At 56.9% G+C, this 22,117-nt stretch overlaps 2 protein-coding genes across 2 annotated transcripts in view; both read right to left on the reverse strand.

Annotated features, from left to right (window-relative positions):
* The window catches only part of LOC127464821 (class II histocompatibility antigen, B-L beta chain-like), a gene marked incomplete at its 3' end in the record, with an annotated part of 34,695 nt that extends 25,648 nt beyond the window's left edge, over window positions 1–9,047 (reverse strand). The window contains exons 1-4 of the mRNA XM_051775290.1: window positions 8,776–9,047; window positions 7,996–8,265; window positions 7,019–7,300; window positions 6,396–6,502 (exon numbers count right to left, since the gene is read on the reverse strand). Of these exons, the coding sequence (XP_051631250.1) occupies window positions 6,396–6,502; window positions 7,019–7,300; window positions 7,996–8,265; window positions 8,776–8,860 (744 nt within the window). The remainder of the gene's footprint in view (window positions 1–6,395; window positions 6,503–7,018; window positions 7,301–7,995; window positions 8,266–8,775) is intronic.
* Window positions 9,048–16,404: 7,357 nt separating this feature from the next.
* Window positions 16,405–20,594, reverse strand: LOC127464827 (5'-3' exonuclease PLD3-like). Its single transcript, XM_051775292.1, is given in 7 exon segments — window positions 16,405–16,580; window positions 16,583–16,594; window positions 17,128–17,227; window positions 17,543–17,848; window positions 17,938–18,138; window positions 19,739–19,800; window positions 20,375–20,594. Coding segments are annotated over 7 exon segments (1,077 nt in total).
* Window positions 20,595–22,117: the final 1,523 nt, after the last annotated feature.

Below are 22,117 nucleotides of genomic sequence, written 5' to 3' on the forward strand. Positions count from 1 at the left end.
CCCAGATGGGTCAGGCTCTCTCTCTCTCTCTCGGTCGTTCTCCACGAGGTGTCCTGTGGGGGAAAAAACTTCCTGTCAGGAAAAGAGAACAAGGTGGCCAAAATCAGCTCCCGCTCTGTCTGGTCCCGGACAAACCCCAAAAGCCCCCGAACAAAGGACCCCCCGCCCTCCCCGCGGCCACCGCGGTGTCCCCGAGAGCCGCCCTCCCCCCACTGCCCCTGCCCAGCGCCTGCGGCTCCGCTCCAACCCACCCCATCCCGGGAGACACAGATGGGAATGGGGGGACACTGGGAAACAATTCCAACACCTCTTTTCAAACCTCTGACACCTGGTTCCCAGACATTCCCAAAGAAGGGGCTTCCCGTGGCCTCGAGCCAGGGACCGACCTTTGGATTGAACCAACTCCTGGAGAGACACGTTCCCAACCCTGTCCCTATTCCCATTCCTGGGGTTCCCATCCCTGTCCCCATTCCCATTCCTGGGGTTCCCATCCCTGTCCCCATTCCAGTTCCTGGGGTTCCCATCCCTGTCCCCATTCCCACTTTCTACTGTGCCAACCTGCTCCCAGTGTCTCTGTTCCTGTCCCCACTATCCCTATCCTGGTCTCCCATGTCCCCATTCCCATTCCCGGTGTACTAATTCCCATTCCTGGTGACTCCAACCTGCTCCCAATGTCCCCATTCCCATTCCTGGAGTTCCCATGCCCATTCCTGCTGTCCCCAACCTGCTCCCAGTGTCCCCATCCCTAATGTCCCTAATGTCCCCATCCCTGTCCCCAATGTCTCTATTCCTATTTCCCTATGAAAAGAAAGTGGGATCAGCACCCGTGGCACAGGATCCCCGGAATGCTGCCGGGCGGATCCGTGCCCCTTGCCGACCCCCATCCCGGGAGTTACCGGATCGGAGCTTCCAGACACCGACTGCCATGAGGCCGATGATGATGATGATGGCAGCAATGAGGGACACAGTGTCCTAGTTAGAACAGCTGGGACCGATTCCTCACTGGATGGGTGTAGCCCAAAAGTGTGTATTCTATGGCCTTCCATGCCATTTTCCCAGAAACTGTTCTCGGGGGTGGAGGAGGGGGGGCTACGAGGGGGGGGGGGGTGTCCCTGTCCTCATACCCTTTTATGGAATTCCCCGCTCTGAGAATCCTCATATCCTTTTATGGAATTCCCCGCTCAGAGGGAACGAACTGAGCATCCTTTTATGGAATTCCCCGCTCAGAGAACCCTCATATCCTTTTATGGAATTCCCCGCTCTGAGGGAAGAACTAAGCATCCTTTTATGGAATTCCCCGCTCTGAGGGAACGACTGACCATTCCTGCCTGAACTGGAGAATATATAAACCTGGAGTTTCAGAACCTTTCCACCACTCGTGGTATCCACAGGAAGGCTGCAGCTCAGCACTCTCAACCAGACTGAGACCACCACCCTCAACTGGACTGCAATCACCACTTCTGACCAGACTGCAACAGCTCTCCCACCAGCAGGTTTTTTTCCCCTCTCCCTTTACTTTGGACTCGGGGAGGGACCCAAGGAAAACCACTTTGTTCATGCCCCAGGGTGCTGGGTTATACATTTGGGTTTTGTGGGTTAAAATCAATTGCTTGTCTGTATAATCAGACTTATTGGGCAAGGGGGGCCCAAGGGGGGCCCAAGGGGGGCCCAAGGGGGCTGGTCCAGGGGGGGAAGGGCTGCAGGGGGCGGATCCCGGAGGAGGAAACCCGCCAAAAGCGGCGGCCCAGCCGAGGGAGGAGCCGAGCGGGAGCACAAAGAAGAGCAGCCAAAAAGTCCTGGCGGTGGCTGGGCAATGGCGGGGGGGGCGAGAGCGGTTTGGAGGCCCCGTGAGAGCCGGGGGGGAACCCCGGTAGCCGCGGAGTGGGGAGAGCGGAGAGGGGCGATCCCGGAGCTGGGGTACCCCCGGAATGCTGGAGGGGGGGGAGCAGAGAGGGAGCGCCGGGCCCCTTAAGCGGGGGTCCCGGAGAGGGGGAAGGCCTTGGAGTGTGGAGAGGAGGGGGGGCCTTGAGGCGGGGTGGGAGCCGAGAGCGCCAAGAGGTTTGCGAGGGTGGGAGCCGAGAGAGGAGGGCCGGCCGGCCCCGGGAGGCAGAGTGGGGAGAAGTGAGCCCTGGGACCCCCCTAGCAACACTCAAGGGGACCCCGGAGAGTGGGAACCCCCCGGAGCCGCGGGACCCCCGGCAGCCTGGAGAAGGGGGACCCCCAATGCAGGCAGAAGTGCCATCAGGCCAGACAGGGGGGACCCCCCTAACCCCAGAGAGCAGAGAGGGGGAACTCCTGGGAGGGGATTTTGGGCTGAATGTTGGTGTTTTGGGGGTTTTTATGGACACAAGATGCCCGGTGAGTCCTAGAGCTGCACTTGGGCACGAGGAACTCCCAAGGCAACGCACTCACCCCTTGTTTTCCCCCTTCCCATCAGGATTTCTGCTTCTCAAAGATTGGGCAGATGGAGGAGGAGGCTGCGAGGAAGAGGAAGATGCCTTGGGCCCCCCAGGCAGGTGAGGAGGAAGTCAGTGCCCCTTTGGGTGGGTCTTTTGTCTTTTGTGGCCGTCCTGGTGGGGCCGGAGTTGGGGGGATGTCCTTGGACTTCCCTGTGGGCCAGAGGCAAATCCCCTGCGTGTCCTTGTTGGTTCCTGCCCCAGGCCCCGAGGTGAGGCCGGAGAGCGCGGAGGACAAATCCCCCCGGCAGAGCCTGGTGGGAGAGGCCGTTTTGAAGGGCTCCCCGGCGCAGGAAGGCAGCGGGGAGGAAAAGGGCCGGAGATACCCCCGCAGGAGGGGCTCCAAAGCCAGCCCAGGGGGCTGTGAGGAGGAAAGAGCCAGCGTGTGCCGGGAAGGCGGCCGGAGCTTGAGGCGGAGCTGCGAGCTGGTGGTCCCTGAGCAGCCTCCCAGCAGGGAGAAACCCTTCAGGTGCTTGGAATGTGGGAAGAGCTTCAGGAAGAGATCCAACCTCCTGAGGCACCAGCACATCCACACTGGGGAACGGCCCTACACGTGTGGGGAGTGTGGGAAGAGCTTCAAACAGAGCTCCCACCTGCTCGGACACCAGATGATCCACAGTGGGAATGGCCCTACACGTGTGCAGAGTGTGGGAAGAGCTTCAGGGACAGCTCCAGCCTTTGCAAACACCGTTGCATCCACACCAGGGAATGGCCCTACAAGTGCTTGGAATGTGGGAAGAGCTTCAGCACAAGCACCAAGCTGCTCAGCCACCAGCACATCCCCACTGGGGAACAGCCCTACACGTGTAGGGAATGTGGGACAGCTCCACCCTCTACACCCACCTTCGCATCCACATCACGGAGAGGCCTCACAAGTGTGGGGAGTGTGGGAAGAGCTTCAGGCAGAGCTCTTCCTTGACCTCCCACCAACGGACCCACCGGTAAGAGAAGCCCCGAGTGCCCCGACTGCGGGAAGAGCTTCGGCCGCTGCTCCAACTCCATCAGCCATGGGAGGACCCGCGTTGGATGATCCACAGGGACCCCCGTTGGGCACAGCCCTGGTGTGCTGGTTTAAAGGTAAACCAGCAGGGGAAATGACAGCGGTGACACCTAGAATGGGATGGAATACCTGGAATGGGAATGAGAATGCCTGGAATGGGAATGGAGACATCAGGAATGGGATGGGGACAATAGCAATGGGATGGGAACACCAGGAATGGAAATGGGAACACCTGGAATGGGAATGGGGACATTGGGAGCAAACTGGGGACACTAGGAATGGGAATGGGAACACGTGGAATGGGAATGGGAACACCTGGAATGGGATAGGAAACTCTGGAATGGGAATAGGAACACCTGTAATGGGAATGGAGACACCTGGAATGGGAACACTCGGAATGGGAATGGGAACACCTGGAATGGGAATGGGAACACCTGGAAAGGGAATGGGGACAATAGGAATGGGATGGGAACAACTAGAACGGGATGGGAACACCTGGGACAGGAATGCAAACCCGTGGAATGGGAATGGGAACAGCCGGGCCCGGGCTGTGTCCCTGGGGAAACAGGAGGCCAGGCCCTAAAGAGTTAACTAAGAAATTGGGGCCTGCTAACAATCTACCAACATCCAAGAGCATCTGTGCTCGTTCTGTTCTACTGACTGGAGCAAAGCTTCAGAGAATAGTACAGGAACATGTCCTAGGCCTTGAGGGGATAAATTAGAGAGACAGCAGGATCAGGGAGACATTGGAATAGGAGGAATAGGCCGGGAGCCAGGGCTTTTTCCAAGCTTCAGTGAGCGGGTCAAGAAGAATGGAAGAGAAGGAAGGTCAAGCTGAGGAAGATGAGTTGAAGCCCCCAGAGCCATGGAGGAAGAGTGGAAGTACCCTCAGGATTGAGGGCCAAGAGAAACACCGCCCCAAGCCCCGCCTGAGCTCCACCTCTACTCCGCCTGTTATTAATATGCATCGATAGATGTTGTAATCACTTGAATATGCATTTAATCCCAGCTGAAGATTGCATAAAAATGCTGATTTTGTGTGAAGCATTTGAGAAAGTTTGTCCAGCGCCAGCTGGCTTGCTCCCAACGTTGAATAAACAAATACCTTGCTGCTTAAAGATAAAAAAGTCTCTGAGCAGTTTCTCGGACCGATTTTTCGGATTCACCAAGAAGGCCAAAAATGTCCTCTCCTGAACCCAAATGACTCAGATGAATTCCTTTGCCCACATGCCGGGGCTGTTGCACTTGCCCCTTGTCTGTAACAAAGGAGTCTTAGTCAGCCCCTGCACCATCTGTGTGGAAATGTTGTCCCCAGGGCTCTCCAGGCCCCCCCTGGGTTGCTCTGTGCCCAGCCCTGCTGCCCTCCCAGCAGAGTGTGGGGTGGCAATCCCTGTGTTCTTGGAGCCCTGGGAGCACGAGGCTTCCTCCAAGGCCAGGCCCTGTGCAGCCCAGCCTGCCCTTTGCCCAGAGCTCCTGGCCAGCTCCTGCCCTTCCTTCCTGCCTTCCTGAGGAGCTGTTGCCATCCAGGGCTGCCCTCCCAGCACTCAGCTGTCCCCCCAGGGCTGGGCAGTGTCTGGGGGGAGCCTGTTCCTGCCTGCCCAGCAGAGAGGAGAGAGCTGGGGAGGGGACAGGAGAGGCAGCACAGTCAGGGCAGGGCTGCCTTGAGTCAATCCTCTGCTGCTTTACAATCTCCTCCAAATTCTTTGGATTTCTTGGGGGAACTTTGTTCAACTGAGCCAGGAGCCCAGCCCAGCTCAGCAGCACAGACACAGCCCCAGGCACTGAATGACCCTCGGGAGTTGGGGATGAGTCCCTGAACATCAGACAAAGACAAGTTAAAGAAACCTCTGAAGAATTCCAAGTCAGATCCAAGTCCACAGTTTCTCCTGGCATTAATGAGTCCCACTGAGGGCCAGCACTCAGAAATTGTCCCCTGCTTCCAGTTAGAGCAGAAAACTGGGGGCAGTGATGACAGGTGGGGACAAGCAAAGTCCCGGGGTCTGTGATGCTGAATAAATCTGGCTTTGTTTTGTTCTTGCAAAGGGCCAAGGTCTGACCCCCAGCCCTGGGAAGGGAGATCCTGTGCCTGCCCCATTCCTCAGGGCTCTTGCTGGGGCTCTGGGATGTGGGGATGTGCAATGGCAAGGGCAGGAGCATGGGGCAGCACCTCTGTGTCAGCTGAATGAGACTGAAGTGTTTTGCTGAGGGGGATGAGTTATGAGGAAAACCAAACTCCTCCATGTAAAGAATTGTAAATCGGAAATTAGGAGATTCCAGTTGAGGAAGTATGGAGAAAGGAAAAATAACAGCTTTCTTAAAGGATATCTGTGTATTGGCAGAACAACAAAAAGGGGAAAAAGTGGAAAAGGGGAAAAAGGGGCTCTTCCCACGAATCTCCCGCTGTCTGTGGCTGGCTGTGGCCGGGAATTCCCCCTTTTGGCCGATGAACACACGCCACTGCCAACACTGGAGCGGAGGAGGGAAAGGGTGACCTCCTCCCCAAAAGGTTCCTCTGGAGGGGGGTCAAACCTGTCCCGTGAAGTCCGAGCAGGTCTGGGCTGGGGGCAGAACAGGGCGCAGGAAACGAAGGCAAATGGGAACCAGCAAACAGCCAGATGAGCAGGCCGAGAACAAAAGGACCTCGGAGCCTCTCCAACACAGCCCTTGCCTGAGCTAAGGCCAAAGTGAAGGGCCTTGCCCTTTGCCCAGGAGAAAGCAAAAAACTCCACCCCCCCCAGCCTTCTGAGGGCTCCCAACCTGCAATGTGGGGGTGGGATGGGGGGTCCCGGCTGGGCCCGAGGCCACGGGGAGGGGCTGCGGCCGCCGGCAGCTCAGGAGCCCTGTGGGGAGAGAAAAGGGGGTGAGAGCGGGGTGGGGGGAGCAGAGAGGCTGTGGGCAAGGGGGGGGGACACGACCCCCATTTGGGGACCCCCCTTTACCTTCTCCCGCAGGTAGAAGCCGAGCCCCAGCGCCAGGAAGACCAAGCCCAAGACGAAGCCCCCGACCCCCACCAGGATCTTGCTGCGGACGGTGTCCGGTGGCATCTCTGGGGGGAGCCGGGGGGGTCAGCACCCCCAAAACCTCCCAGAGACAACCCAGGACCCCACAAACACCATCTTAGTCTCTCCCAGCCCACCGAGGACTCCCTGAAATCTCCTGCCAGTCCCTTCCCAGTTCCTCTGGGATCCCAAAAAGCCCCCCCCCATCCCCTTTAGGACCCTCCCAATCCCTCCCACCCCCAGGGCCCCCCTGAAACCCTTTCCAGTCCCTTCCCAGCCCCCTTAAGACTTCTCTGAACCCCTCCCAGTCAACCCAAGACCTCACAAGCTTCCTTCCAGCCTTTCCAGACCACTCCTGAAAACTCCCTCCCAGTTGCCCCCAAGACTCCCCAAAGCCCCTCTCAGCCCTCCTAGCACCAACCAACCTCCTTCTCAGCCTCTCCATTGCCCCCCAAATCCATCCCATTCCCCCCCAGACTTCCTCCCAGTCGCCCCCAGTTGCCCCCTTTCCCCCCCGACCCCCGGCCAGTTGCCCCCCCGGTGCTGGGGGGGCCGGGCCGTACCCCAGTGCCGGCTGAGGGGGTGCTCCAGGCTGACGTGCTCCACCTGGCAGCTGTAGGTGACCCCGCGCCGGGGGGGGATTTCCAGCAGCACCAGCACCTGGTAGCTCCAGTCCCCGGTGGGGACCACGTCGGTGGCCACCACGTGCTCCGGCAGCTCCTGCCCATCCTGGAACCACCTCACCTGCACCGGCGCAGGGTAGAAATCCATCCCGGAGCAGAGCAGGCGGCCGGGGCCGGGCTGGGAGCTCGACGGCACCAGCGAGATGGACACGCTGGGGGGCACTGGCAGGGACGGGGGAGACACTGGGCTGAGCTGGGGGGCACTGGTAGGGAGGGCACAGGGCTTGGAGGACATTGGTAGGGATTGAGATGGCACTGGGAGGGACTGGGATGGCAGTAGGAGGGACTGGGAATAGATTGGGGGAGAAGGGGATGGGCTGAGGGGTCACTGGGGAGAGAGTTGGGAGATGTGGGAGTGAAGTGAGAACGACTGGGAATGGAGTGAGAGGGTCTGGGAATGGAGTGACGGGGACTAGGAATGACTGGGAATGACTGGAAAGGACTGGGAATGACTGGTGTGGACTGGGAAGGAAGCGATCTGGACTGGGAGGCTGAGTCGTGGTGAGGGAAGTCTTTGGTTTGGGTCTGCCTGGCAACTGGAGCGTCATCAGAGAGACGCGCTGGGATTGGCTGAGGGGCGTGAGCTCGGTGGGCCCAGCGGGGTGGAGACGCGGGGGGGAACTGGGAGAGACTGGAATGGACTGAGAGGGACTTTGAAAAAGTGGAATGGACTAAGAGAGACTAGGGGGCATTGGAAGGACTGGGAGAGACAGGAAAGAACTGGGAAGGGGTAAAAGGCCAAGGGAAGGGCACAGGGAGGGCTGAGGGGTGTGGGGTGATTTCCAGGGAGGGTATGAGGGGCTCCAGGGTCATTCCCGGGGCGGGGGCTGAGGGGACCCGCTCTGCCTCACGCTCACCTCTCCTCTCCACGCTGAACGGAGCACCAAGTTTGTAGTTGTGCCGGCAGAGCCTGTCCACTTCACCCCGTTCGTACTCCAGAATTTCGGGGTTGTTGTTCCATTGCCTGGCCCAGAATTCTCCATACGGGGTGTCCCCCACAAAAACCCCCACATCGCTGTCGAAGTGGGCGTACTGCTCCCGGTTGTAGATGTACCTGTCCACGTACCTCACCCGCTCGGTGCCGTTGATGAAGTGACACTCGGCCTTTCCCATCCACTGGAACACCCCTGTGTGTGCAGGACACGGGTCAGGGGATGCTCCGTCCACCCCCATCATCCCCCAGCCCCCCACAGCACGGTGGGACCTCAGGGGGCCACCCCGGACCCCCCTTTCCCACCTCCTCTGCCCCATGGACGCCCCAACACCGGCTCTTGGCTGGGGGAGAACCCCCCATCAGCCCCCCGGGGACGGACAGGGGGATTGGGGACCCCCCCACTGTGGATCCGAGCCCCCCAGAACCCCAGGGAACCGCTCCAGGGCTCAAGGGACACCCAGGGACCCCCAGGGCACCCCTCTGCCTGCTCTCCCACACACCTTTGCCCCCCTCTCCCACCCCTTTCCCACTGGCCCCACAATCCCCAGACCCTCCCGCCCTCACTTTGGGGCTCCCAACACCCTCCCACTCACTCCGGGCCTTCCAACCCCACTCCCACTCACTTTTGGGGCTCCCACCCCCTCTTTTCTCCCCTCTTTCCCCCCCTTTCCCACCCGACCCCCCTGCCCGCCCCCCCGCTCACCCGACAGCTCCTCGCCCGCAGCCGGGGGGGCTCCCAGCACCACCAGCACCGCCAGCACGGCCCCAGCTCCCCGCACACGCTCCATGCCCAGCGCCGGACAGCTGCTGACAGCCCCAAACCAGCCGGGCGGCGCCGTTTTGGGGGGTTTGGGGCGCGCTGGGCTTGGCTGAGGGCGCAGTCGGGGCCCTTTTTTCGAGGCGTCTTCCCGGCGACTGATGAGTCATCAGCGCGGCGCGCTGGGATTGGGCGCGGGCGGCGTGGGCGCTTCGGGATTGGCTGAGGGCCGTTGGGGGCCCCCGCGGCAGCCCCGGGGCTAGGGGGTTCGGGGGGTCCGTGGGCTGCGGGGGAGGGGGGAGCTCAGGGCCCACCAAAAATGCCCAGCCAGGGCTCCCAAAGCTCAGGGAACCCCCAAAACCGCCCATCCCGGGCTCCCGGAGCTCCCACGGGTCCCCAAAATGAGTTGAGGGCGTTCTCTGACTGGCTGAGCTCGGGGAGGGCTCCGTTCCGAACGGGTCTGCCCGGCAGCTGATGACGCACCAACAGCGCTCGCTCCCATTGGCTGCTGCTGCTGACCCTGCCCGGGTTTTGGGGGGTCCAAGGTGGGTTCTGGGAGTTCCCGGATTCCTGGGGTTGGCGTTTGGGTTGACCTGGGTACGTGGGAATGAAGTTCTGGGTGGCCCCGAGTGCCCAATAATTTCCAGTTCCTGGGATTCTGGGGGTGTGACGCTTTCCAAATCCCACTCTGCCTGGGACTTTTAGGGTCTGGGAGTGTCCAGTCCCCTCTTTTCCTATATTTTGGGCTCTGGATGTGCCCAAGCCAACTTTCTCGGGGATTTTTAGGGTCTGGGAGTGCCCCAACCCCCTATTCCCATGCGTTTCATGGTCTAGGAGTGTCCAAGCCCCTCTTTTCCAATATTTTGGGGTCAGGGAGTGCCCCAAACACGATGTTCCTGTAACTTCTGGGATCTAGGAGAGCCCCCATGTTCCCAAGATTTCTGGGGTCTGAATGTCCCCAAAAGCCCTGTTCAAAGGATTTTGTGGGTCTGGAAGTGCCCAAACCCCCCCATTCCTGGGATTTTCAGAGCCCCCTCACTGCCCCCCCAAAAACCGGGACTGCAGAGAACTGGGAAGCTTTCCTGGGAGCACTGGGAGCAGCCGGCTGGGGTGTGAACAAAAGCAGGGCCTGGGGGGGACACACGACCCCCCAAAGTGCAGGTGGGGCTGGACTGGGGGGTCCCGGCTGGGCCCGAGGCCACGGGGAGGGGCTGCGGCCGCCGGCGGCTCAGGAGCTCTGTGGGGAGGGAAAAGGGGGTGAGAGCAAAGGGGCTGGGGGGGCAGGGGGGACACCGGGATACACCGAGACCTGGACTGGAGCCAGCGGGACCAGAACTGGGGCAACTGGGATCATACTGGGAGCAACTGGGAGCATGTTGGGGGCAACTGGGATATACTGGGAATGTTTGGGAGTGAGTGGAACCATAGGAGGGGTGAATGGGAGCAACTGGAACCACGCTGGGGGCAACTGGGATCATCCTGGGAGCAGCTGGGCCGCTGCTGGGCTCATACTGGGATCAGACTGGGGTCTTAAAGGGAGTGACTGGGTCAATCCTAGAGACAACTTAGAGCAACTGGGATCACACTGGGAGAAACTGGGAGCAACTGGGACCATGCTGGGGAGTACTGGGATCATACTGGGATCACAGTTGGAGAGCTTGGCCCATGCTAGGAGAAATTGGGGACACAGTGAGGGTGACTGGGGTCATACTGGGGATGACTGGGAACAAACTGGATTCGTACTGGAAGTGTCTGCAAGTTACTGGGATTGTACTGAGGGTGACTGGACTCGTAGTGGGATCATACTGGGAGCAACTGGGACCACCTTGGGGGCAACTGGGATCCAACTGGGAGTGACTGGGATCCTAGTGGGAGTGACCAGGACCATACTGGAACCATCCTGGGAGTGACTGCCAGTGACTGGGATCATACTGGGAGTGACTGCAAGTATTCCGGGGGGAACTGGGAACCAGTGGGGCCATGCTGGAAGTATGGTGGAACTGGGAGTGACTGGGAATGACAGGGTGCATGCTGGAGGAAACTGGCATAGACTGGGAGTGACTGGGAGTGACTGGGATTGTCCTGATGGGAACTGGAAGCATCCTGGGGCACGTGGAAGTAACTGGGTATGACTGTGAGCATGCTGAGGGTAACTGGGATCTACTGGGAGAGTCTGCAACCATCGTGAGGGTGACTGGGAACACACTGGGAGTGAGCTGGACCATGTGGGGGGCAACTGGGAGCAACTGGGAGTGACTGGATCTACAGTGGTGCAACTGGGATTGGCTGGGACCATGCTGGGGGAAGACTGGGATCACACTTGGATTGACTGGATCTGTGCTGGAGGCAACTGGGAGCAGCTTGGCCATGCTGGGGACAACTGGGCCCACAGTGAGGGTGACTGGGGTCATACTGGGAATGACTAGGAGCATTCTGAGGGCAGTTGGGACCATGTTGGTGCAACTGGGATATACTGGGAGCAAGTGGGATCACGCTGGAGGTTACTGGGATCATACTGGGAGCGACTGGGACCACACTAGGAGTGACTGGGAGTGACTGGATCTACAATGGGGCAACTGGGATTGGCTGGGACAACGCTAGGAGTGACTGGGAGTGACTGGATCTACAATGGGGCAACTGGGATGGACTGGGACCATGCTGGGGGAAGACTGGCATCACACTTGGATTGACTGGATCTGTGCTGGAGGCAACTGGGAGCAACTTGGCCCATGCTGGGGACAACTGTGATTGTACTGGGATAATACTGGGATATTACTGGGATCAGACTGGGATCAGACTGGGATCAGACAGGGATCATACTGGAAGCAACTGGGTCTCTGCTCAGGGCAACTGGGAGCAACTGGGATCACAGTGGAAAAACTGGGAGCAACTAGGACCACACTGGGAGTGACTGGGAGTGGCTGTGAGCAACTGGGATTATGCTGGAAGATACTGGGAGCAACTGGGAGTGAGTGGGACCACATTGACTTCAACTGAGGTATACTGGGAGAGTCCAGGAGGGACTGGGATCATACTGAGACTGACTGGGATCATAGTGGGAGTGACTGGGAGTGCCAGGGATCATCCTGGGAGCAACTGGAACCATAGTCAGTGACTGGGAGGAACTGGGACCCTGCTGGGGGCAAATGGCTTTATCCTGGGAGTGCCAGGGCATGTCTGGGTTCATCCTGGGTGTGAGTGCCACCATCTGGGGTGCCACTGGGAGCTACTGGGATGGTCCTGGGAGGGACTGGGAGGGAGTGGAACTCGAGTGGGGTGACTGGGAGCAACTGGGACCATGCAGGGGGTAACGTGGATCCTACTCGGAGAGACTGGTATCGTACTGGGAGTGACTGGGATCATAGTGGGATGATACTGGGCATGACTAAAAGTGACTGAGATGATAGTGGGGGTGACTGGGAGCCTGTTGGAGGCAAGTGGGGTCTACTGGGAGTGGCTGGGAGTGACAGGGATGATACTGGGAGTGACTGGAAGCACAGAAGGGGGAAATGGGAGCAACTGGAACCACACGGAGGGCAACTGGGATCATACTGGAAGCAACTGGGGCCACCTTGGGGGTAACTGGGATCCAATTGGGAGTGACTTGGATCCTATTTGGAGTGACTGGGAGTGACTGGGATCCTAGTGGGAGTGACCAGGGCCATACTGGAACCATCCTGGGAGTGACTGTCAGTGCCCAGGATCATACTGGGAGTGAGTAAAACTACACAGAGTGGAACTGGGAGCCAGTGGGGCCATGGTGGGAGTATGGTGGAACTGGGAGTAACTGGGAGTGACAGGGTGCATACTGGAGGCAACTGGCATAGATTGGGAGTGACTGGGATTGTCTTGATGGGAACTGGAAGCATCCTGGGGCAAGTGGAAGTCAACTGGGTATGACTGTGAGCATGCTGAGGGCAACTGGGATATACTGGGAGTGTCTGCAGCCATCCTGGGAGTGACTGGGACCACACTGGGGGTGACTGGGAGTGGCTGTGAGCAACTGGAATCATGCTGGAAGCTACTGGAAACGACTGGGAGTGAGTGGGACTACATTGGGGCAACTGAGATATAATGGGAAACACCAGAATTATACTGGGAGTGACTGGGAGCAACTGGGACCTTGCAGGGGGTAACTTGGATCCTGCTAGGAGAGAATGGAATCAGACTGGGAGTGACTGGGATCATGCTGGGATCAGACTGGACGTGACTAAAAGTGACTGAGATCATCCTGGGGGTGACTGGGCCCATCCTGGGGGTGACTGGGAGCCCCTGGGCCCGTGCTGGGAGCCCCTGGGCCCCCCTGGCTGGAACTGCTTTCCCTCCTGCGGGTTCTTGGCAAAGGCCCCAAAGCACAAACTCTGCTCCGAGCCCTCGGTGCGTTTCCTCCCTTTGGGCAGCAGCAGCTCCTGAGCCCTGAACAGGCTCCTGTCCCCTGCAAACACTTCACCTGCCTTTGACCTGGGAGCTCTCAAGGACTCACACATTTACTGAATGTTTAAACGCGGCTTTTTCTCTTACTTTTCTTCTTTTCTTTTGTCTTTCTTTCCTCTTTATCCTTTCTAAAATTCCCCCTCCCCTCTCTTTCCCTCCTCTCCCTTTTCCCCTCCCCTCCCTCTGTCCTTTGTGCTGCCAGCATGATCCCAGTTGCTCCCAGTATGATCCTGGGCACTGACAGTCACTCCCAGGATGGTTCCAGTATGGTCCTGGTCACTCCCACTATCATCCCAGTCACTGCCAGTCACTCCCAATTGGATCCCAGTTATCCCCAAGGTGGTCCCAGTTGCTCCCAGTCCCTCCAGGATGGTTCCTTTCCCTCTCAGGGACTCCCAGTCTGAGTCCAGTCTGGCCCCAGGCACTTTGAGTCAGTGCCTGGACGATGCCATTTGCCCCTGCATGGTCCCAGTTGCTCCCAGGATGATCCCACTATGAGTTCAGTCACTCCCACTGTGATCCCAGGAACTTCTAGACACTTCCAGTATGAATCCAGTTTGATCCCAGTCATCCCCAGTATGGTTGCAGTCCCTCTCCCATACTCCCAGTATTATTGCAGTCACTCCCAGGATGATCCCAGTATGAGCCCACCAGGGGCCCAGCTGCTCCCACTCTGATCCCAGTTGCCCCCAGTGTGGTTGCTCCAGGATGGATCAGGAATGGGGACCCCTCTGTGCTCCCCACTTGTGTCACTCTGTTCTGGGGGAGCTTTGGGGAGACATCTGCACCCCAACACGGCATCCAACGCATCCCAAAGTGTGCTGGGACCCCCTTGAACCTGGGAATTGAGGGGAACCATGGAAAAACCCTTGTCAGAGAGAAAATTGGGTGACCCGAGTCCTGGATGCTTTTAGGAAAGAGGTCTAAATATTTCTTGAAGATTGGAGGGGGGTGACGTTTTTATTCTTGACCTTTCCAGTTCTCCATTTGGGGGCAGGATGTCCTCTGGGCCAAGGTTTTGCTCCCTTTGCAGTGAGTGCAGCCTCAGAGGGCTGAGCCCTCTCTGGCTGGGCTTGGCCTCTCCTGCAGAGACTCAGGCCTGGCTGGGCTGCCCCAGGCAGACGCTGCAGGAAGAAGAGCTCAGGCCGCCTGGGTCTGGTGTCCCTGGGGCTCAGCCTGTGCCCCATTGCTGGGCAGGGGCTGAGCCCCACCTCTGCCTCGGGGCCTTGGCCAAAGGGCTGCCAAGGAAGAGGCCCAGGAGCCTTGGGGCCTGCCCAGCTTTCCTCCTCCCTGGGGGCTCTCAGTCCTCCCCTGACACCGGGTGGGCCCAAGGCCTTGCTGGCTTCGGGCTCACGGCCCGCCGGCACCATCCCAGCGGCCTGACCCCCCTCCTTCCCCTCTCTCCAGCCTCTCCTGCCTTTTCTGGCAAGGGGCCATCCAAGGCAAACCCCGGTTCTCAGCAATGGCACCTGTGGCACGGCTGCAAGGCTCCAGTGGGCCAGGCAAGAGCAGGAGCACCGAGAGCCTGAGGAGCCAGGAGATGCCCTGGCTGGGCATGGTGCTGCTGCGGGACGAGCTGACACCTCTGCACAGTCTCTGCCCGTCCTTGCCAGCCGACTTCTGCCCAGGCTCTGGGCACGGGGACGCAGCACTGACACTTTTCAGCCCCCGTGCTGTTCCACAGAGGCTCTGATGTCACAAGGCCCTTGCCTGGCAGCCAGGAGATGGGCAAGGCAAGGCAAGGACAGAGCCTTGGGCAATAGACAATGGATGATGGACAAGTTCTTGGTCATGGCCATTTGTTAGAAAAACAAAGTAAAAGTTTAAGGCCTGCCATATTTCAGTGGTCAGAGACCTGGCAGAGAAATCTTTTTTTGAGACCTGGACACCAAGAAGGCAGAATTTCTAAACCACAAAGACCCTTAGAGAAACCAGAGATGAAGGCAAAACTAACACAGACAGTTACTGAGGCTCTCTCTATCCAGGGAAAAGACAAGACAAGGACAAAAACTGTGGACTAAGCATCATGCAAAGTGAGAAATCAAGAGCCAATAGAAGAGAGAATAAGAATTCCTGCAGAGAACTGGTAAGCCAATGGACAGGAATTCCTTTGTCTGCTAAAATGTAAAAAGAGTTAAAAGTTTTAAGAACTGATGTACAGATGTTAGAGAGCAATTCCTGTGTCCCTTGAGTGCTGAATGAAGTAGGGTCACCTCTGGAACCCAACCAACTGCTCAGAGATTTTATTCCCTGGTTTTCACTGACGGTTTCTGGGGACCCAGATGAGACAAAGCAGCGCCGACAGGGCAGAGCAGAGGAATCGTTGGCCCTGCAGCGTGTACCAAAGGAGTTTTGGGGAGATCTTCCCATTCCCTGGTCTGGAGAGTTCACCACGCCTTCTTTTCTGGGAAAAAGAACAGGCCATGAATTTTGGGTACTTGATTTTAAGGCCTTTTGCCTGCACATAAGGCACAGCAATGGGAAGGAGGCAGCGTGAGGCTGAGAGGTTTCTGTCATGGTTTGTGGGCTTGGGTGAGATTGGGCCAGAATTACAGGACACCTGTAAAATCTGGGCTTTGGGAAAGGTTGGGGAGGGTTGGGAAAGGTGTTCAAAGGGTGGTTTTGCCTGAGGTGTTAAACATGGGAGTGGGTCTGTCTTCCCAATTCCCAAGAGAAGAGATCCCAGAAAGCTCCCATGCAGGTTGTGTTTTAAGGAACAGGAGAAGAGACCGAGGGTAAGGGGTTTCTTTCCTGGAGGGAAGGGCCATTCAGGTGTAGAATGTCTCATTCTGGGTTGTAAATTCTGCGCCATGCTTGAAATTGTTCCCACTCAGCTTTATGTTCTCCAACATCTCCCCCTTCTTTGTTTTCTGAAACGCGGGCGATGTTTGCCTCGATGGAGCTCAGCAGCAACTTGCGCAAACCGAATCAGACATGGTAAAATAGTACAGACAGAAACTAAACCAAAAAGAGGGTTTATTATTTATTATTATTATATTTTGAGGGGGTCTGGGCCAAGCTTTGAGTCTCCAGTGATGATATGGGCACCAAAGAATACACAAAATCCCATTTTTCCCGGTTTTCCCCCCAAATTCTCGGGGAGCAGCCGCTCCAGCCCCCTCTGGGGGAGGGCCCTGGGGGTCACTCTGTGCCGCAGCGGCTCCCCCAGCGCTGGGGGTCTCTGATGTCGACACTGTACTGGGACTCCCAGTCCCGCTGGAAAAGGGCACGGAGCTTCTCCCAGAACGTTCCAGAGCCACCTCCAGGCTGGGCCACGACCAATCCCAAGCCCCCCGTGCGCTGAAAGTAATCCCCGACCAGTTGGATGTGCCTGGGGGGCACCGGGGGAGGTCAGGGAAGGGGTTCGAGGGGTCCAGGGAGAGGTTTGGGGATCTAGAAATGGGTCTGGGGGACTCCGGGAGGGGTTTGGGGGGTCCAGGGATGGGGTTGGAGGGGCTGGGATAGGTTTTAGGGGACTTGGGATGGGTTTAAAGGGGTCCAGGGAGGGGTTTGGGGGGTCCAGGGAGTGGTTGGGGGGGGCCTAAAAGGGGTTTCAGGGTGCTGGAATGAGGCGAGGGGGGTCAGGGAGGGGTTTAAGGGGTCCGGGGAGGGGTTTGAGGGGTCCAGGGACAGGGTTGGAGGGGCTGGGATGGGTTTTAGGGGACTAGGGATGGGTTTTAGGGGTTCTGGGAGGGGTTTGGGGGGTCCAGGCTTGCGGAGACCAAGGAAGGGTTTTAGGGGTATCATCAGGGGTGAGTTTTGTGATTGTAGGGAGGGAAACAGGGAGGGAACCCTCCAAACTCCCCTCCCAGAGGCCCCCAGAATGCCCTGAGACCCCCAGACCCCCCAGAGCCCCTCACTGACCCACGTAGGTCGCCTTGTCTGTCACCATGTACTTGTTGTGGTTCACGCGGGCAAAGGGGATCCGGGACTGACGGGGGTCCTCGGGCACCAGGAACAGCCTCTGGGGGGCACAGGAGACCATCACCCCCCCCCCCCAAGGGGCCGTCACCCCCCCCAGGGGTCTACCACACCCCCCAGGGCACTATCACCTCCCAAGGCCACTGTCACCCCCCCAATGACACCGTCACCCCCCCACTGTCTCTGTCAGCCCCCCAATGGCACTGTCGCCCCCCAAGGCCACTCATCACCCCCCTGTCACTGTCACCACCATTACCCCTCAGAGGCCACTCGTCACCCCCCCAACGTCACCGTCACCCCCCAAGACCAGTCATCCCCCCACCTTGGTCACCGTGTCCCCCCTCCCGTTGTCACCCACCACCTGCACGTCGAAGCCGGTGCTGCCGTTGGCGAGGGCGGCGAGGGAGTGCAGGAAGGGGAACATTTGGTGGTTGCTGTGCTCCCAGCACCCCACCAGCAGCCGCACAGCCACGCCCCTCTCCACCATGGCACGGCGCAGCTGTTCGTCGATAGGTGGCCAGAAGCGCTCGGGCCGCGAGAACTCGGTGCCGGGCAGGTAAGTCATCACCGCCACATCCACGAAGGCAGCGGCGCCGTTGATGACGTCCAGCAGTGCGGCCAGGTCGGCAGTGCGGCCCTCAGCGCACAGCGGGGGAGGGGAGCTCTGCCAGGGGTGCCCAGGATGGGGGGATGACCCAACGTGACCCAACAGGACCCAACGTGACCCCCCCCCCCAGCAGGTGGGGTGTGTACGGAGAAGTAGACAGCGGTGTCGGTGCCACTGAGTGTCAGCACCAGCGGCGTCTTCAGGTTGAAGGAGGTGGAGAAATTCTCTGGCCACGGGGATGGGATGGAGGCTCCCGGCACGCCCAGGGCCCAGTAGGCCTCAAAGATCTAGGCCAAGTCCTGGACCAGGCATCTGCAGTTGTAGACAGTGGCACTGACCTCCTTTACCTGTGGTGGGTTTGGGGTCACTCCGTTGGGTTTGGAGCAACCCCGTTGGGTTTGGGGTCACCCCATTGGGTTTGGGGCAATCCCATTGGATTTGGGGTCACCTTGTTGAGTTTGGGGCAACCCTGTTGGGTTTGGGGCCAAGCTGTTGGGTTTGGGGTCACCCCGTTGGGTTTGGGGTCACCCCGTTGGGTTCAGCACCCTCTGTTGGGTTCCCCACCCCGTCCAACCCCACCCCCCTGGGTGAGGGACCTCCAGTCGGTAGGGATGGTGGTTGCCATTGAATTATTGCACCACGGCGAAGAGGTCCCGCGGTAAAGCGGTTTGTTTGCAGTAGCGTTGTGGGGCGTAAACAGAATGGGTTGAGTATACCGGTGAAAAATAACACAGGCAGTGGCGGGGAGCGAACCTAACAAATCAATCTCTTGAAAAGGAATGTCAATAAAATTAAGTGCTGCAATGGTTTGGGCGAGATTTGGAGAATTAAGTGGGATGGCTCCTTTGTTGCGGGTTTGGGATACAAAGGAGTTCCACTCCACAGGGGTGATGGGAATCCCCACGAGGCATGTGCGAAATGGACTCCCCGCACTAGCCAAGGCCAGGCACAAGGTGTCCGTGCCTGTAGCCTTGGCCAGCGTTGCCCACAAGTTTTCTCCAGGCTGACTCATCCACTCCCGCAGAGGTAGCATGCCACAGAGAGGGACGAGTCCGAGGATGACGACGCCGAAGAGCGAAGTTGACTTATCGTGGTTCCTGCACAGTTCACTCGTGATGTATTTTAACACTCTTGGCTGGGACCCACTTTGGCCCGTCCGGACCTGAAATACAGGTGTAGCCCTTCCCCCAGGTGATCAAGGGGAAAGGGCCCGTCCATGTTTCAGTTAGTGGGTCCCGGTACAGGATCTTAGCTTTTAGAGAGGTTACAGTAGTGGAGCTTGATCCAAAATGGCGATCTGCTGGACTTCTGTTTGCGTGAGTGTCTGATTCCTCCAGCAGATTCAAAAAATTTAAAACATACAGAATTTTATCTAATTTCTCTTGGGGGGACAGGCCAATACTCCCCCTTTTTTGTTTTTTTTTAATAAATTTGTGATGTTTTGGTGGGCACGCTCCACTATACCCTGCCCTGTGGGATTGTGAGGGATCCTGGTGGTATGGTGTACTCCCCACTGTTCAAAAAACTGTTTCGTGTCTGCAGACATGTAGGAGGGCCCGTTGTCTGTTTTTGTTTGCTTTGGGACACCCATCCTCGCGAATGCAGACAGAAGGTGTCTTTTTACATCACGGCTCTTCTTACCAAAATACGCGGTGGCCACAGTCATTTTTGAGAAGGTGTCAATGGACACATGCACATATTTTAGTCTGCCAAATTCAGAGATGTGCATGACATCTGATTGCCAGATTTCTAATGCTGAAAGACCTCTCGGATTGGTTCCTTCCGGGACAACTGGCGTGATAATCTGACAATCAGGGCACGTTTTCAAAATTTCCTTTGCTTGCGATAATTTGAGGCCAAAATGTTTCTGTAGTGACCATGCATTTTGGTGGAAGAACTCGTGAGAAATCTTAGCTTGTTGGTGTAAATTGGGAGTAACCACCATACCTGCCAGATGGTCGGTAAGCTGGTTTCCCTCCGCCACAGGACCTGGTAGAGCGGTGTGTGACCTGGTATGGACAATAAAAAAGCCAAATTGTCTATTCTGAATTAAAAATAGCAGTTTAGTCAGCAATTCAAATAAACTCCGATTGGACACATCTTTTAGATATGAATTTTCAATACGTTTGACCACACCAACAACATAGGCCAAATCTGAAACTGTGTTAATTGGCTCACCACAAAAAATTTGGGAAGCTCGCACAACTGCCAAAAGTTCCACAATTTGGGGAGAACCTTGTACTTTATGTATATTGTGAAGCCAATTGTCTTTTTCTCGCCAAATTACAACCGCATTGCCAGTTCTCCCAGAGCCATCAGTGAATATGGTTTTAGCATCTTTTATGGGCAAATCTGATTGAACAATCTTTAGTTTCAGTGGAATTTTGATTAATCTCTGAATAAATGGGCACGCCGGGAGGTGTAGCCGAATTTCTCCCAGGTAGCCTCCGATGGCGATTTGAAAACCGATGGAAGTTTGCAACAGTTGTTCTAGGTGTTCAGAAGTCAGTGGGAGGTAGATAAAATCCAGTTCCTCACCACTGAGTTCTAAACACCTAGTGCGACCTTTGAATATTATCTTACCAATCATTTCTGAGACGGTGGTGATCGTCTTGCCGAATTGGTGCGGGAGGAATATCCACTCCCACAAACAGAAGTCCTTTTTGTCGCCAGTAAACTGGTCTAGAAGGTCGAAAGGCTGTCTCTCTTCCCTTACGATTACCAAGGAGGATGGCAGTCCCTCCATCCTCCTACACGATTGTCTTTCGGACACTTTCTTTTCACCAGTGGATAGGGCCTTCATTGCGTCTGATGTTAAGTGACGAGGGGAGGACAGGTCAGCATCTCCTCGGAGCAGCTCGAACAGTGGGTGCAGATCATCGGTTGTGATCCCCAGCACAGGTCGGATCCAATTGATCGCTCCCAGTAGTTTTTGGAGGCCGTTTAATGTCTGGACTCGCTTGTCAATTTCGATTGCCTGAGGTCTGATGGCTTTTTCTGTAATTTTGAGTCCAAGATACCTCCAGGGTGCTTCCCTTTGAACCTTTTCAGGGGATGTTTCCAGTCCTTTATCTTTTAGAGCCTAAATAGTTGAATTTAACGTTTTATTCACAGCCGATTGAGATTTGGCACAAATCAACACATCATCCATATAATGGAAGATGATCGATTGTGGGTATTTCTGCCGAATTGGACGCAACACTTCTGCCACGTACATCTGACAGAGCGTTGGGGAATTTTTCATCCCCTGGGGAAGCACCTTCCACTGGAACCTGTGGTGAGGTTCACAGGCGTTGATGGCAGGGACAGAAAATGCAAATCAGACCGAATCAGCCGAATTTAAGTATATTTGGAAGAAGCAGTCCTTTATGTCAATGACCACTAGGGGCCATTCAGCAGGGAGCATAGATGGTGACGGCATTCCCTGCTGGAGGGCTCCCATTGGTTCCAGGACCTCATTAACTTTGCGCAGGTCCTGGAGAAATCTCCAGGAACCTGAGGACTTTTGAATGACAAACACTGGAGTATTCCAGGGACTGGTGGAAGACTCCAGGTGTCCTTTGGTCAATTCCTGATTCACTAAATCATTTAAAATCTGCAGCTTTTTTCTTGGTAGGGGCCACTGATCAACCCAAACTGGCACATCAGTTTTCCAGCTCAGTTTGGGGAACTGCATCACTTCAGTGATCCCACCTAAAAATTTTCTTCAGGAGACAGGGTTCTCAAAGAGAGCTCCCACTGCTCCATAGCGTCCTGTCCCCAAAGTGTGATTGGTATGTTCAAGATATATGGTTGGAGGGATGCTGGTCTGCCCTCCGGCCCATAAACAGTAAGTACCTCCTTGCTTCTGACTGGGTATTGTGTTCCCCCCCGCCGCTAACTTGCACGTATGCCATCTGTGCGGGCCACCCATGCGGCCAGTCCTTGGAGGCGACGATGGTAACGTCTGCTCCCATGTCCAAGAGTCCTTCTACTTTGACTCGCTGCGGATGTCTGGGCTGTGAATAATAGATTTGACATGTTAATAGAGGGCGAGAGGATTTGACAGTTGTTGACCATAGGACTTCCTTCTCGTCCTTCCTCCTCTGCTCCTTGTCGAAAGACAGCACACGCAGCAAGTCATCCATGGATATCATCTTGGCCACGGGAAAACGGTCCTCCAGCTGCACAGGGGGAGCATGAACATATAAACAGACAGCGATGTTAGTATCTGTAAGCCCAGTCAGAAGGGGAGGCACTACCATAGTGCCTTTATCCACGGCTGAAAAGTGTGAGGTAATCAAATAAGTGGCATCAGGGTCGACCGTTGTTGATGGTTGAACCCTG

Source organism: Manacus candei, unplaced genomic scaffold, assembly GCF_025592945.1.
Source record: "Manacus candei isolate 608988 ecotype Guabito, Panama unplaced genomic scaffold, ASM2559294v1 h1tg000278l, whole genome shotgun sequence".
Classification (NCBI taxonomy): domain Eukaryota; kingdom Metazoa; phylum Chordata; class Aves; order Passeriformes; family Pipridae; genus Manacus; species Manacus candei.